Here is a 15,611-nt window from a genome sequence, read left to right as displayed (position 1 = left end):
CTGAGTGGTTACCTGCGAAGGGTCTTCCAATGAATATAATAAAAATATTTGCGATGCGACAAAACGTACCACTTGGTGGTTTTGCTGATTTCCATCACACTTTATCCACGCTTTGGACTGGCAAAATTACTATATAATGCATATATAGCTATTTTGGCGTGTTTAAAATCAGCTGTGCTTAAGCTGTCGTCCACATTTTCTTCTGTTTTTTTCGATTTTCGTTTGAGTTATGTCAGTTCTAACCTAACCTAACTTAACCTAACCTAAACTAACTTTCCTTAACCTAACCTAACTTAACGTAACCTACCTTAACCTAACCTACCTTAACCTAACCTAACCTAACCTAACCTACCTTAAACTAACCTAACCTAACCCACCTTAACCTAACCTAACCTATCCTAACCCTACCTTAACCTAGCCTAACCTAACCTAACTTAACCTAACCTAACCTTAACCTAGCCTAACCTAACCTACCTTAACCTAACCTAACCTACCTTAACCTAACCTAACCTAACCTACCTTAACCTAACCTACCTTAACCTACCCTAACCTAACCAAACCTAACCTAGCCTAACTTAACCTAACCTAACCTAGCCTAACTTAACCTAACCTAACCTAGCCTAGCCTAACTTAACCTAACCTAACCTAGCCTAACTTAGCCTAACCTAACCTAGCCTAACTTAACCTAACCTAACCTAACCTACCTTAACCTAACCTAACCTACCTTAACCTAGACTAACCTAACCTAGCATAACTTAACCTAACCTAACCTAGTCTAACCTAACCAAACCTAACCTAACCTAACCTTTGCCGTGAAGGTTGCCTAGAGTATCGTTGTAAATCTTGGTCATTGGCGTGTCTTCCTCTCGAACCCTTTTCTTCGCCTCTTGCATACGCTTCTTCACATGTAACTGAGTATCATTCGGGATTCCACAAACGTGATCACTGGTCGGGCCACTAACCACTTTATTCTCTTTTGATTTTAAGTTCAAGCGTTTTCCTCGAAATGGTACGTTTTGTCGCGGAGTAAATATCTTGAAGGTAGGTGTTTTTCTGAGTGGTACGTTTCGTCGCTGGTACGTTCTGTCGGGACACCAAATATTACAATTATATTTTAATTGCATAATGTACTAGGTCGGTAAAATTTGTAAAAAAGAACCTCACGTGACAAGGTAATTGACGTCAAATAGATAAATAATATTTATTGAATATCAAAAAAGGATGTTAGATCCAGTTGACGAAAAGTTATGTTCCTGGTAATATTTGATGCATATTATTATATCTACATAGTAATAAATCATACATAAATATTCTCTGGTACTGTCATTCAAAGCCACATGATTCTTGCCTTCCAATAAGTTGGGAGGAGATAAATAACCCTAGATTAAACTACAAGTATATTTTCATTATTAAATTTTAGTTATTTTATTATTTCATTATTGTCATTATTTAATTTTAGTACTTAGTAAGTCTTTCTGGGGGGGCTGGACCCCCGAAATACGTCCTTGTTTATGATGTCTGCAAATTACGATGTGTAAACAATTTTTCAACACTTTATTTAATTTGTTATGCCGACTTCCGTGGCAGAGTGGTTAGCACAGCGACGCCTGGGGACCCGGGTTCGAATTCCTACCTGGGCACTGGTGTTCTTTCTGAGTGTCCCTTTACCAATTTCATCACATCATCACTCACCCTCATCGTCGCAAGTAGCCAAAAGTGGCATAAAGTAATAAATTGTTTCATTTGGTTTATCTTATTTAGCTTTATTTAGATGAGGATGATTTATGATGCGATGAAATTGTAGAAATTGATGAACTCACAAAGAATAACACCTTTAAGCCTTGTTTCCATGATAATCAAAAACTCAATATGCTTACCAAGGCAGAATTTATTTTATTATAAAACATTAAACTAAACGTTACGTTTCAACCTTCTAGCAATGAAGAAAGAAAGGATAAGGAAAATTGAGCATGAGATAAGGAGTCCAACCACTTTCCAGATAAAAGGGAATGTTTATCAAAATCGCCTGTCAGATGAAACAACAGTTGGCAGGAGGCCACCTGCTGGAACACCTGGAAAGGAATGTTCCAGATAAACAACTTTCTAATTATCTTGTGTGTGGAGGGGAGTTATTTTTGTGTATATGGATCTTCCTGTTTTGTACCTTATTTCACTTGTATTTGGTACAGAGTCTGAAGAAGACCTTGCTAGAAGGTTCAAACGTAACGTTTAGCTTTATGTTTTGTAATAAAATAAATTCTGCCTTGGTCAGCATATTGGGATTCTCACAAAGAACACCCATGGCCTGGCCGAGATTCGAACCCTGAATACATGGCGTCGTAGCACGCTGTGCTAACCACTCCATCACGGAGTTCGGCGTACCAACTGAACGAGGACTGACACAGTAAGATGTGTTATTCTCATAAATCTGCAGAAGTCAATTCTAATGTTGGACCAACAGTGTTTCATGGTATCCAATATTTGTAAAAAAAAAAAAGAAAAAAAAAGTACTACATATATGTGCAGTCAATTCACAAGATGAATTTGGTTTATATTATGCTTTCCTGTGCTTCAATTCTATTCCACATCAGAAGTATAGCATGTATGTAATTAAGTCTAAATTACACAAATACCATTTTCGAGTGGTTCTGACCCAACGCCCCTGTTCTATACTCATAAATACAGAGTCTGCAAAAACAGTATAGTTGTGCGTAATGTAGTTTTTCTTTCCTCGACTTACCTTAAGTAGTTGATTTCGCTCCCCACCCCCCACCCCCAATGGGAGGATGTGAACACGCCTGTGGGATATGGACATATAAAGATAAATTGATTGATTGATTTGCTTTATTTTACTTCGCTTTTTGTGCCAGTTTTGGCTAATTTGCGTGGATGGGGATGAGTGAAGATATGATGAAATTGATGAATGGACACTCGCAAACATCAAAGACCAGGCCAGGATTCGAACCTGGGACCCCTGGCTTCGTAGCGCGATGTGCTAACCACTCCGCCACTGGAGCCGGCCACAAAGAGAATGCCCGCAGAATTTTTTTCTTTGGTGGTGGTGGGGGGGGGGGGGGTCAGCAGTACTCAAAGTGGAGGAGCGTGGTGAATGCCCCAGTTAAGACAATGGACATTTCCACTATGACATGAAAAACGTTTTAAATATATGCATTTTACTGATAATGACACCAAACTGAAATGTGCAAAATATCTCGGCGATATTTGTTTTGGTGTTCAAGATACACGCCTTCAAACACTGCTGAAATTCACCTCCTACGTCACAGATTTCAAAACGTGACGTAGAAGGTGACTAGACAGGCCTGACGTCATCCTTTAGAAATGCGTGCAGGCAGGGCTCCTGCTCGTCCCGTAAACTACCATGGGCCGTGCAAGCGACAGTCATTTCTTACTGCGTAAAACAAGTATCTTGTTATAACTTCCAGTGCAAAAGTAATGTGTGCTCCATTTGTTGGATATGAATTATACCCTAACAGTATAGCAGAATTTACTATAATTCAGCCACTCGGTATAGGGTTTTCATTAGGCTGACAAAACAATACTGGTAAGGTAACAGTCAATGGCTGAACACGTGAACAGCCTTGTTCATTGCCAATACATAGGTTCTGACTGGCAAGTAATTATTGTTACAAAAATGTCTTTTCTGGAATTAGAATTATTTTCGTCATATTTTCTTCGCAATTTTTAAAATAACGATACAATTAGACAGGGTGCGAAATCACTGCAGATTGTGGGGGGGAAGCAGCAGACAGTCACACACACACACTATATACCTAAGTATATATACACACACACTATATATATCTAGGTATATATAAACACACACACACACGTATATACAGTCATTAAATAAGTGTCAATTATTAAATAATGAAATTAAATTATACAATATATTATATCGACAGTCCTTCATTCAAAATGTAATTGCAAATTGAAGATTTTAATGTAGCTACTACTGATGCTATGAACAATGATTTGCCTAAGGAGGGAGGGACAAAAATTAAGAGACATTAAGAGAAGATAATAGTTTCCTGTAAAAGATCCACATATAAATGCTAATACGTGTTTTATTAATATATTTATATACTTCGCGGTTGCTAACGAAAGCCGATGAGAAATGGAGAAGGAATAAGAAATCGGTCTTATTTCTGTGTGCTAGGGATAGCGGTGTTCAGTGTCCTTAGAGATGAGGCTCTTTGATGTCCGTTCCTTTTGTACGTTTTCGATATTATTCCAGTCAAATATATTCGAATCCAAAATTAATTGTTTATGTTTCTTTGTTTCTTGTTAAAACAAAAACTCTCCTCCCCGGAAGAGATTGGTGGGGGGAAATTTCAGGACAAGATCATTGGTGGGGAGATATTCCCCCTTGGATTTCGCACCCTGCGTTTAGAACACTAGGGTTTACACGCCAATTTCTTCAATATAAGAGATGATATGGTATATATATAATAAAAATAATAATAATAATAATTTAAAAAAAAGTACGCCCAGTTTTTAAATTTCCTGCAGTAAACGACAGTTTTCTTCAGTTAATATATATATGTGACAAATTTATGTATTTATCCTACTTTTACGTCGCTTTTCCGTCATATTGTTTAATGGTTAGTATGTATCTTCTCCAATGTCACATTTCTTCCCACTTTTGGGTAATCGCTACAATAGCTACGAGCAGTATTCGTAGTCGGGGTGCAGGAGAAACTCCCCCACTGTCACCAACACCAACCAGCATAATCTAAGTATCACCCAACCTGCCCACAAGACGAGACCACACTTTGGTCTGTCCCGTCTCATTTCGAAACATTCTCTTTTCCCGTCTCCTTTTATTAGATGAGACGGAAATGTCTCGTCTCGTGAGCAACACTAACGTTAACAATAGAAGTATCCGCTTGGGCCTACTGTCCCCAAAGGATCGAGCAAACCCCCCTCCTCCACCAAAAAACTTCCACTTCAATGAATGGACATTCACAAAGGAAAAGTCATGCCCAGCTCGAGAGTCAAACCTGAAACATGTGAGTTCCTCAGTTAAATTATGAATTTTGTGTATAATAATTACAACGCCAGTTCATTCGTGGTAATTCTGAATCGGCAGTTTGGTATGCATATAGACGTATAAGCAGGATAATATCCAGTTTTAGAAGGCTCGTAGCGTTGAAACGAGGAGTCAAACAAACAAAAAATAATTAAGAAAAGTTGTTTTGTCTTTATGATCACTATGCACTGTGAAAGTTTGTACGAAAATCCTTTGCATAAGTTGTCAATTCTATCTTTTTCGAGACTTGAGACAAGAACGAGAATTGCCCTCCGAAACCGAGACGAGACTGTCAACGAGGCATTTACAAATAAACACGAGACAGACATTTACAACTCTCAACGAGAACGAAACCAAGACTGCCCTGTCTCGTCTCGATAGGATCCCTAGTAATGAGGTTGTGAACCAATTAATTAATGCGTCCGGAGAAAGAGATGAGGCAGCTTTTTTCGCAGTGCAAAATTCAAAATATATTTCAGTATGTGATAAAGTGTTATATACATTATTCCCTTGGAATAATTACACATAAAGTTAGCTTTGAAATGTACTGTGCAACTGATGTAATCTTCTCAGTGTATTTTCTCTTATCTGCACAAAAAATATTTTATCATAATTTGCGTAACAAATGAAACACAGACTGAAATTGCTTTATGGAAAAGAAAGTAAAAATAGGCGTTATAAGTAAAGTGAAGAATGTGAAAATTCTTATTTTGCACTACATGGTTTATGGTAAATTTCGATAAATATAAGTTTAAAATATATTTTTGAAAACTTGGTCAGTAACCAATTTTACAAGCAATAGTTTTCTCGTGACTTGATGAAAACACGCACGCAGCAGAACTCTTTCGTTTATCTTTCACGTGAGCAGCAGGGATAGATATTTAATAGAAGAATGACCATTATAAAGCATAGCTTTTCCTTCCATGATCGTTCCTTTTTCCATTATGTAACTCTACACAGATTTGCAAAATTACTGTGCAGGTTGACTCTCCGTGGGCTACCCCCAGTAAACTGGACGCTCGAAGCAGACGACAAACCAGCTCTCTCTGAGTAGTGACGTATTAACATGGCGGGGCGTGTTTTTCAGCGTAACGCTAGCCTCGCAACTTTGGAAGTCTGGTTTTCCCCTTAAACTGAACGCAGGAAAACGTGAAAAATTGCAGGGGTAATTTTCTCAGGGTGTAGTTTTTAAAATTGCTTTTAAAAAAATTGAGTGGAAATGTCCATTCTCATAATTTACGTAGGCATCCTCTCACGCACTGCATTTCCTCCATGTCGATCCATACAAGCATCCCCACCTTTCCCCAAACTGGGCAAACCATCCCCTCAGATAGGAGTTTCCACTTAGGGCGCTGGGGGCCAGAGTAAAGGCTCGTTTACATTGGTCGAGTAAGCGGGAGATTTAATGGGACGAGTTACTGGCTTATCTGCTCGACTCGACCATTATGTGGCTAGTAGCTGTTTACACACTTTCTAGCAAAGTGGGATAGTGGCTGCAGCTGTTTGGTGATCTTTTGACAATATGGACACGTCCACGTCGTTGGCGATTTAAAACAAACAACTCTAAAACAGTTCCTTTTGTTTTACGAGACATGAACACAGTAATGCACGAGAAGAAGTCTAGAAAGACAACTAACTTCCTTGATTTTTCTATTTTCAATTGTTCTTGGTTGTACGTAGAACGTAAATTCTTTACTTTCAATTTTACTTCTCCTACGCCTCTACAAACTTTATGTTGTCAGACTTGGATCACCTCGTATTCTTGGTGATTTTTTTAAAAATACAATTACAATTACAATGCCAAATCACAACACTCTACTACCGCACAGACTCCATACTCTCCTCAGAAACCGTTTACATTGATCGAGTGGTCTGTCGAGTTTACGCGCGAGTGAAAAAATCAATGGGAGAGGAAGCAACTTGGTCGAGTCACTGTCCTCCGTAGACAGCCACTCGACTGTCCTGACTACTGGAGCGAGTACTGGCTCCAGTGCTCTCCCCAGTTGTTTACACGAGGAGAGTAGCTCGCTTTACCCTTCTCACTCCAACTACTTTCCCTTCTACTTGACCAATGTATACCAGGCCTAAGATTTCATAGCTTGCCCTTCAGTCATAGAAACTCATATTTTAACTTTTATGATGTTTATTAGTACTATTATTAAAGAGACGCGGTAGTGTAGTCGATAGGGTGTCTGACTGGCACGCGGGAGACCCGAGTGGGTGGGCGATCCAAGGTCTGAAAGCAGCTTTGGGGCTCACCCAGCCTCAAATGATTTAGTGCCTTGGGGCAAATCTGGGGGGTAAAGGCGGCTGGGACGTGATGCTGATCAAATTACCTCCAAAATGCCGAGATCGAGAATGTGTGGGGTCATACACTCACTTCCCCTAAATATGCCTTCCTGGCACGCTGCCCTACGAGGCACGGGGAACTTTACCTATTATTATTATTATCATTATTTTACAAATCATAGAATCAAAACTGAATCGAAAATATATTGGCGTTGTTGTCAAGTTCAGACTTCAGTTAACTATTTAAATAGAAAAAAGATTCGATTTGATTACTGTTCATAAACATATAGCGCTTTGGTGATGAACAATTCTTTGTCTCTTGCACTTTTTTTCACGCCACAGACATCAGAGATCGTTTAATTATGCTTTTATGGCACCCCTTATCCATGTTTTCACGCAACAATTTAACCACTCAAATTCGATACCTCAGAGGAGCAAGAGCCCCCGGCTCCCTCTGCGGATGCCTATGCATAGGAATATAACTGCAAAACCCACAGCATTACATTTGCACAGCAGAGAAGTCTAAAGATAGCAAAAGTTGCATTTGCAGCAAAAGACAATAGTCCTAATGCGGCGCCTGGCCCCTGGATGCGAGCCAGACATCCCAGGAACAATAACATAAAAAACTTCCCAGACGGTTGTTTTGGAGGGAAAGTTTAGCGATTATGACCTTCTCCCCCCTTTTCCCTTAGTTCCTGAATAAGAGGGAGATTTAAGATCAGCCGAGACTACTCCCCATGTTGAGTTTTACACATACGGTCCATGTGATTAACTGGACAGAAATTTTCTCTGCTGAGTTGTAGGATAGGAAAGCTTATGGGTTTTTTTTGCTTGCGAACTTTCTGGCTGTTCTATGGAATGTTCTTATACGAAAGAACAGAGATGTCAGCACTTGTACTAGCCTGTGTGGCAAAGTGGTTAGCGTAACGCGATGCTCAACTAAAAGATTATTCTTATTTGAGCGGATTGAGCGTGTTTGTTCATGGATCAATCATACTTTCATTAGAGAACAAATCATAAGTAAAAAATGCAGGCTATTCACACCTTGGCCTGTACAGTCACGGACAGTTCTGGGTTGTAAGAACCCTGTTGTAAGTGGAATCATTACAACTCAGAACTGTTCGTGACTATACAATCAGACCCAGAGCCGATGTCATCTCGAAATCGAAGTGAAGGCACATTGCAGTGTTTCGGATTCCACTTTCAATTGTAGGCCCAGTCCAGATACCCTGTCCAAGCCTAAAGTGGACTTAAAATAGGTTTTGAAACGACTTTGAAGCTGTGAGCTGATTGTAAATATGTAGGTGCCTATTATAGCTCTTTTCAGTTCTTACGGCGGGCGCTCTAGAAGCTGGCAGGGGAAGTGGGGAGCGGGGAAGCGACCAATCCAGCACGATAAGAAACGTAGCGGCCAGTAGAACGAGTTTAACGTAGTACTTTTTCCGGCCGCGCCGTGTCTCTCGGCGCCACTGCTGTTGTCTGGTTGGTCTGTTGCGTAATCCCCGCTCCCCACTTCTCCTGCCAGCTTCTAGAGCGCCCGCCGTAAGAACTGAAAAGAGCTATAGCGGCGTAAATTCTAGACTAGCTAGTCTATCTGGAGCCTCAAACCCAGAGACCAAAATGTGCAGTTACAATCGATTAGAAAATGCAAATAAAATTGTTCATTTCGATAAGATGGTGATGATTCTGGAGTTGGCAACCTGATTTCTTTGAAGTTTGCAACCTGACAGCCGTTGACCTGGCAACGTGAATTCCTTGATGACGTAGTAAACGAAGAAAAATGGGCGTGTATGACAACTTATACACAGCGTTTGCGAGAGGCTACTTTTCATCCTTGCCATAGTGATATAGTCAAGCTCATAGGCTGAGTATACGCCAGTGGTACCTATGGAGAATATAATTTATATTACGCTAGTTGAAAAAAAAAAGTTTGGTTATCGAATATTTTCACATTACTTAGTAACATTAACGTTGCCTAAAACACACAATTTTTTGACAAATACGTTTGTTGACTTGGAAATACATCCTGAAAGAAAAAAAAACGGTTTAAGCTATGAAGTTTAAAAGAAACGTAAATATGAAGTAAAGATATTAAATTTATTAACTACATAAGTTTTCGAATTTTAAAATCTAATACAAGAATTAATATTGGTAACACTTCGATCTAGTGAAAACTGATTTCTTCATTTTTACAGAAGAAACTACTTACGGAAATCAGTTTCTATAGCATTATCGAAGTTCATGAATGTATTTTCTTTCATCGTGTAATCTTTTTTTGCGCGAATTCATGTTTTCTTCTAGAAAAATGAATTTTTAAGTATGTTTGCCTAACCTAACGGAACCTAACCTAACCTTACCGTGAATGGTTTTTGGGGCTATGAGTGAATGGTTTTTGGGGCTATGCGTGAATGGTGTTTGGGGCTATGCGTGAATGGTTTGCGGGGCTATGAGTGAATGGTTTTTGGGGCTATTCGTGAATGGTTTGTGGGGCTATCCGCTATTATTTTCGTGAGAAAAGCATAATTCCACCCTATAGAATGTTCCGCAATGCAGGATACGTAAGTAGCAATGTTAAAAAAGACGAAATAAATGAGTGATAGGTGTTTTCACGAGATCGAAGCAGTACCTTAATATTTGATATGGAAGGACACTTTGTTATTATGGAAGAATATTTTATCCATTTCTGGATGTTAATTTATGTTACTTTTGTGGAATTGAAATAAGTTTATCTTCCTTTTAGTTTCAATGGAAACTACCGCTATCTGACGTCACAACTCATCAATACCACAGAAGGAGCTCGCCTTTTGTCATACATGGAGGCTACGTTCAGAGGACAAGACAGGTTAGTACATTTCTTGTTTATTATAATTGTGCTAATTATATTTTGTCTCTCTGAGTCAAAGTTGATATCAAAAGAAACAAAGTACATTGCAACGATGTCAGTAGGCAGAACATGAAACCAAGCTGTTTAAAAATTCCGTTTTAGTAGCAATATGTCCTGTATGAAATTGTCGAAAATCCTGCGTTGTTTGAACAACCACATGAGATTTGTAAAAATTGGCGGGAAATTGTTTATCAGCTCAATTTGAAACCTGAAAGACATACATATTTGTTAAAATACGACTATTGCATTTTATCCAACTCCCATCTCAAAAACGATAGCAAAATTTTGATTTTGAAAATATGCAATCAAATTGCAGAAAAGGGAATAATGAAATCCTGAATTGTCATGTAAGCAGTGTTCGCTAATTGTAGTGTAGGTCTAGAGTATGATTTATGTCATTTTCTGACCCAGCTTGACCCTATATGTGTAAATGTATATGCAAAGGCGTAACTTGGGAGAGCTGGGGGACACTCGCCCGCCAATTTACAAATTTTATTAAATTCACAGGACCTGAGTTTCATGTTCTGCTCTCCCCAAAAGTCAGGCCCAAACATATACTGCAGTGTATATGAGAATTTTGTACTCAACGTGCAATGTTCGCATCAGTGGTGTCCTCCAGGGGGGTTTCTGGGGTTCATAACCCACCTTTTGGCCCAGTATTCCTAAAAAAATGAACATCAATGGCAGAAAGAGATAGCAAAATGAGGACTGACTACTAGAAAATTATCCGTAAAGCCCCCTCCCCCTTTCGACACGCCACTAGTTCGAATGTATTTATGGGATGAGGAGAAACGACAAATATTATCTTTCCACATTCTGACATTTTTATGGCCAACTTCATAAACTCAAATCAAGATATTTTATTACAACGGACATAGTAGCGTAAGTAATAATAATAATAAAATACATTTTCTATTTGATACATACTCATAGAAAGTCATGTGCCATTTCACTCATTGTCATATTGATAGGATTAGTATTATTGTTGAACACACTCTGTCCTTCTCAAAACATAATTTTCGTACAAATGTTAGGTTATACACAGGGGTGTAGGTAGGACGATGTATTGGATGGGGGTGTCAAATTTGAATATTTATATCATACAAATAGATATAAATCACACACACGATATTTGCACCAATTAATTTTTCATTAATATGTAGTAGTCGTTTTTAATGAACAAATATATATTAAATTATTAATATCACATTATATTTAACTTACTCTGAACAGGAACCAATTGTGATCTAAATGCATTTTTTTTTAAATTTAAAAATGCAGGGTTTATTTAATTTAAAGTAATATTTGCTGTAGGCTACGGGAAATTTTAGGGACGTTTCGAGGGGTCAGTGTCCTTCGAGGCAACAATGGAAGAAAGTTGCTCAGTGAATATAACCACAAATGGTAATGTCAAGACAAATTAGACCTTACGTTACAACTATACTGCAGGAGGCCTTAGAAAGGGCGTTTCGCGGGCTAACAGCAGACGTCGCTCGCACACTATTGCCGATACTCTCGTGTCGTCTGCTCCTCAGCCGGACAAACAGGCCGAGGTAGCAAGAGGCAGAGGTCACTCACCCTTCCAGAAGGGTGCAGTGAGCTAGCTGTGGCAACCGGGCTCGCTCATTCGCGGACCTGATTGGTTCTCGCAGACACACCCCCACATTGTCGTCTGCTGCAAGCCCGCGAAGCGATCTTTCTAAGGCCTCATGGAGTATAAAAACTAAACTAACTGAAGTTCATTTATGTTATTAAGAACAGAAATAACTAGCCTGCAGAAATCCTGCAATTTTCTTGTTATTTCATGCATACTTAATTCTCTACAATATATTTTACATACCATCTTTATTAAAATGAATATTTTTATGTTTCAGGGCTAGGAAGTGCGATGTGTTTGAGTACAGATGCCCTTCAAGAACTGAAGAGATGATCAACCTAGACTCGCTCTCTTTATGGCGCGAGATGATTCGTTGGTTGACCATCCACGTGATATCAAGGAACCCATGAGAGTTGGAGAAGGGATCCGCCATTTTGTGGGTCTTGTGCCAGGTAGCCCTGCAGCCAATTTAAATCTAATTCGTTGCTTCAGAAATATTCCTGCAACGTTCTCCTCAATTGGTCACATGATATGTAACTATATATATGTATGTTTCTTCTCATTATATAATAAAGACAAAACGGTAAGAACGACTGAACAACAAACGTGACATACAACATCTAATGATTTGATTGTAAATATTGCATTATTAAAACTTGTCAAGAATTTATTGTTGTGATGTAAATTGTTTGAACCTAATTGAAACCCATGTCTCTTCAATTTCAAGCGAAGTGTTGATCGGTATTAGATTTTATGAAGTTCACTATAAAATCACTAAAATCGACAGTAAATGCTAAAGAAAGATTGAGTAGTTATGTTATTACTAGCACATTAAGGGTTCATTAACCTGGAGCAATTTTTAAACTGAAATCTTTGTTGTAAAATTATAGTGAAGACTGTACCAAAAACCGTCGGTGTTGTGGAAAATGTCTGATCATTTAACAAACTTGAATTTTTAGAAGAGATGAACAAGGAATTGAAGCCAGTGGTAGTTCAGTTAATAGTATCATTATTAGGCGTTCGATAACCTGGTTTAAGTTTTCAAACTGAAATCTTTGGTGCCAATTTAAAGTTAAATCTTTACCAAATACAGTCGGTGTTGTGCAAAATGTCTGATCATTCAACAAACTTGAATTTGTAGAAAACATGTACAACGAATTGAAGCCAGTGATGTATTATACACTTCCCTGCTCTGTGCAGTTAACGTATTGTATCTGCACATGATACATATATATATATATATATATATATATATAAATATAAAGATATGGTTTGATATTTTCATTAAATCAATCTTATATAATATGTTTTTATTACGAGTATAGAATAGCATGATCTCAAAGTATTTCAGAAGCCAAAAGATACATACTAGGTTCATTCTAGAATTCTCATAAAAACTATGATGAGAATTATAAATGTTATTGTGCCCTTTACTTGTCTAATTAATTTAGCTAGTTTCTAATAAACTAGAAATACGATACTGCGCTAATGTAAAATAATGAAAGTTTTTTTTGATAAGCCACACGAAACTGAGTTACTTTGGTTACAATGAATAATTATATTGTTTCAAGAGAATTATAACTAGGGAACGGATCTTTATGTGCTAAAAACTCAGAAATATATTTTTTTTTATGTGTCATAAATGTGACAAAAATAAAAGCCATTTGGTAACAAAAACAAAATATTACATGCATTTTAAACACCTGAATTCAGTTTCTAAATGCTTACCTCTTAGTGAGCTATTTTTTGCAAGAGTTGCAGTGGATCATCATAGTTTTTTCCAAATTCTCCATTCTAAATCTGTGACGATTATCTCTAAAAAGCATCTTATATTGTGAGAAAGATCGCTCCACGTCATAAGAAACAATTCTTTCATATTTGAAGCACGAAATGCCACTAACGCTGAAGTTTTCCAAAGCTTCCTCTTCCTCTACTTCACCTTCCAAAACACGTGCAATTTGGCACAAAGTTTGAAAATCTTGGTTTTCCCCAAAAAAATTCTGTACATTTATACATTAGCACTTTTGCGTTAGATCCAGTGGGGGTAATATTTCCCCCCAATAGGATCGTAGGCGAGGCGCCAGAAGTCTGCCAGCGAGCGTGTTCAAAGACAAAACAAACCTAACACTCTCGATATAAAAGAGGTGCGGAGAATAAACATTTTTCCTTCGAGGATTTCGAGGCAGCTGAAGTCAATGAGCGATTTTATGTATTTAAAATGAAAATTCCCAAAATATGTATTTACATACGGAAAACTGGAAAATATGTGTTTTTATGTAAAATAAAATTTGCTGTGTTGACATATAACGCTATGATCAGATTTTTTGCAAAAACGAGGGTCTCTATCTTATCGCAGAAAAAAAACAACATTTATTTACCTAAAGTTCCGTTCCCTAATTATAACAATCAAGTAGTAATTATACACTTCAAGTTTGTTCCACGTGTATATGAATAATATTTGAAGATTAGTAGAATGAAAAATATAGTAATACTTGCCTCAGATCTTTGCTTATTGAATGTAAATATTTGAAGATGGTACACAAATTCAAATCAGTATTAATTACTAATAAAAGGTTTATGATGCTTGGCTAACTGAAGCAAAAGAAAAACATCAGATATTTCTGAGGACGAATAATATAGAACATGGCACGATAAAATATGACGTAATATAATTCTAAAATAAATAAAAAACAAATAAATTTACATGTACATATATTTTATATTGAAGTTCATGAAGCATGTTGAAAACTATTAGACCTGAACCTAATTGTGTTACAAACTTTATGAAAATTGTATATAGGATATTTCAAAGAACTATGACAATAAATTAAATTAAGCACATTTTTTAATATTTTAAAATTGAAAAATCTTTTCTCTAATTTTCAACAAATCTTGATGTAAATTATTTGCTTTGAGAAAGAATAAACGGTGAGTTATCTGAACAGTATTACAAGGCTATGCTCGTACTATTATAATTGAATGAGTGGTTTTTGTAAAACAACATAACTTTGACACATATACATATTTTCAGTTCTTTGTAAATTCTTGTGAGGCCGTGTACCTTGCTTCATTGTACCCAGTACTCGTTCTGTACTTAAATAGCTATGTTCTAAAATATATCCATTTTTATTAATAATTTGGTGCACTTGTGTTAACTTTGTCTATCTATGTATTTTGTTGCCTCCATTGCACAATTTATGAAAATATAATTTTTACGTACAACAACAATGCTATGGACTTTTATTTGATTCCTTTCATTCCAATTTAAGTATAAATGTAAATTGTTGTAAATGTTTGAATTGTAAATACAGTAACCCCCAAACTTACGTCAATTCGAAGTTACGTAATAAGTGTACGTAGCTGTCACAAGGCATTTTTTTTAAAGTGTGATTTCAGTTTGTTTTTATATTATTTTTATATATTTTTCATACTTTTATAGTAAATACTGCTGCATGAAGTTTCATATATAAAATAATACTGTGTAAATAATATACATACATATAATAATAATAAATATTGCAGTTTCTTACGAAGTTACACTTAAGCAATTTACAAATTCGACGTACGTAAATTCAAGTTACGTAAAGGTTTACGGAACGCATTACGTAACTCGGGGAGGTTACTGTACGTCAATCTTGATTATCAACGTTCGCTCGTTTGTACTGTTGTTTATATGCTAATGTGGGAGTACAGACATCTTGATCCAGGACGTAAGTAGTGCATTAAAATCATTGTTACTGTGAATTCTCGTAATGTTTATTGCACCAATATGAACGAATTTGCGCGTATTA

The 15,611-nt window shown here is 37.1% G+C and overlaps 1 protein-coding gene across 1 annotated transcript in view; it reads left to right on the top strand.

The window, feature by feature from the left end:
- LOC146003134 (uncharacterized) overlaps positions 1 to 15,031 on the top strand; it is a 35,773-nt gene extending 20,742 nt beyond the window's left edge. The window contains exons 4-5 of the mRNA XM_083141313.1: positions 10,080 to 10,181; positions 12,098 to 15,031. Coding sequence (XP_082997439.1) covers positions 10,080 to 10,181; positions 12,098 to 12,230 — 235 coding nt within the window. The 3' untranslated portion in view covers positions 12,231 to 15,031. The remainder of the gene's footprint in view (positions 1 to 10,079; positions 10,182 to 12,097) is intronic.
- The last annotated feature ends 580 nt before the right edge of the window (positions 15,032 to 15,611 follow it).

This window comes from Lepisma saccharinum, chromosome 19, assembly GCF_977018435.1.
Source record: "Lepisma saccharinum chromosome 19, izLepSacc3.1, whole genome shotgun sequence".
Classification (NCBI taxonomy): domain Eukaryota; kingdom Metazoa; phylum Arthropoda; class Insecta; order Zygentoma; family Lepismatidae; genus Lepisma; species Lepisma saccharinum.
Note: the sequence above shows the minus strand (reverse complement) of the source record. Positions and strands in the feature narration are given on the sequence as shown.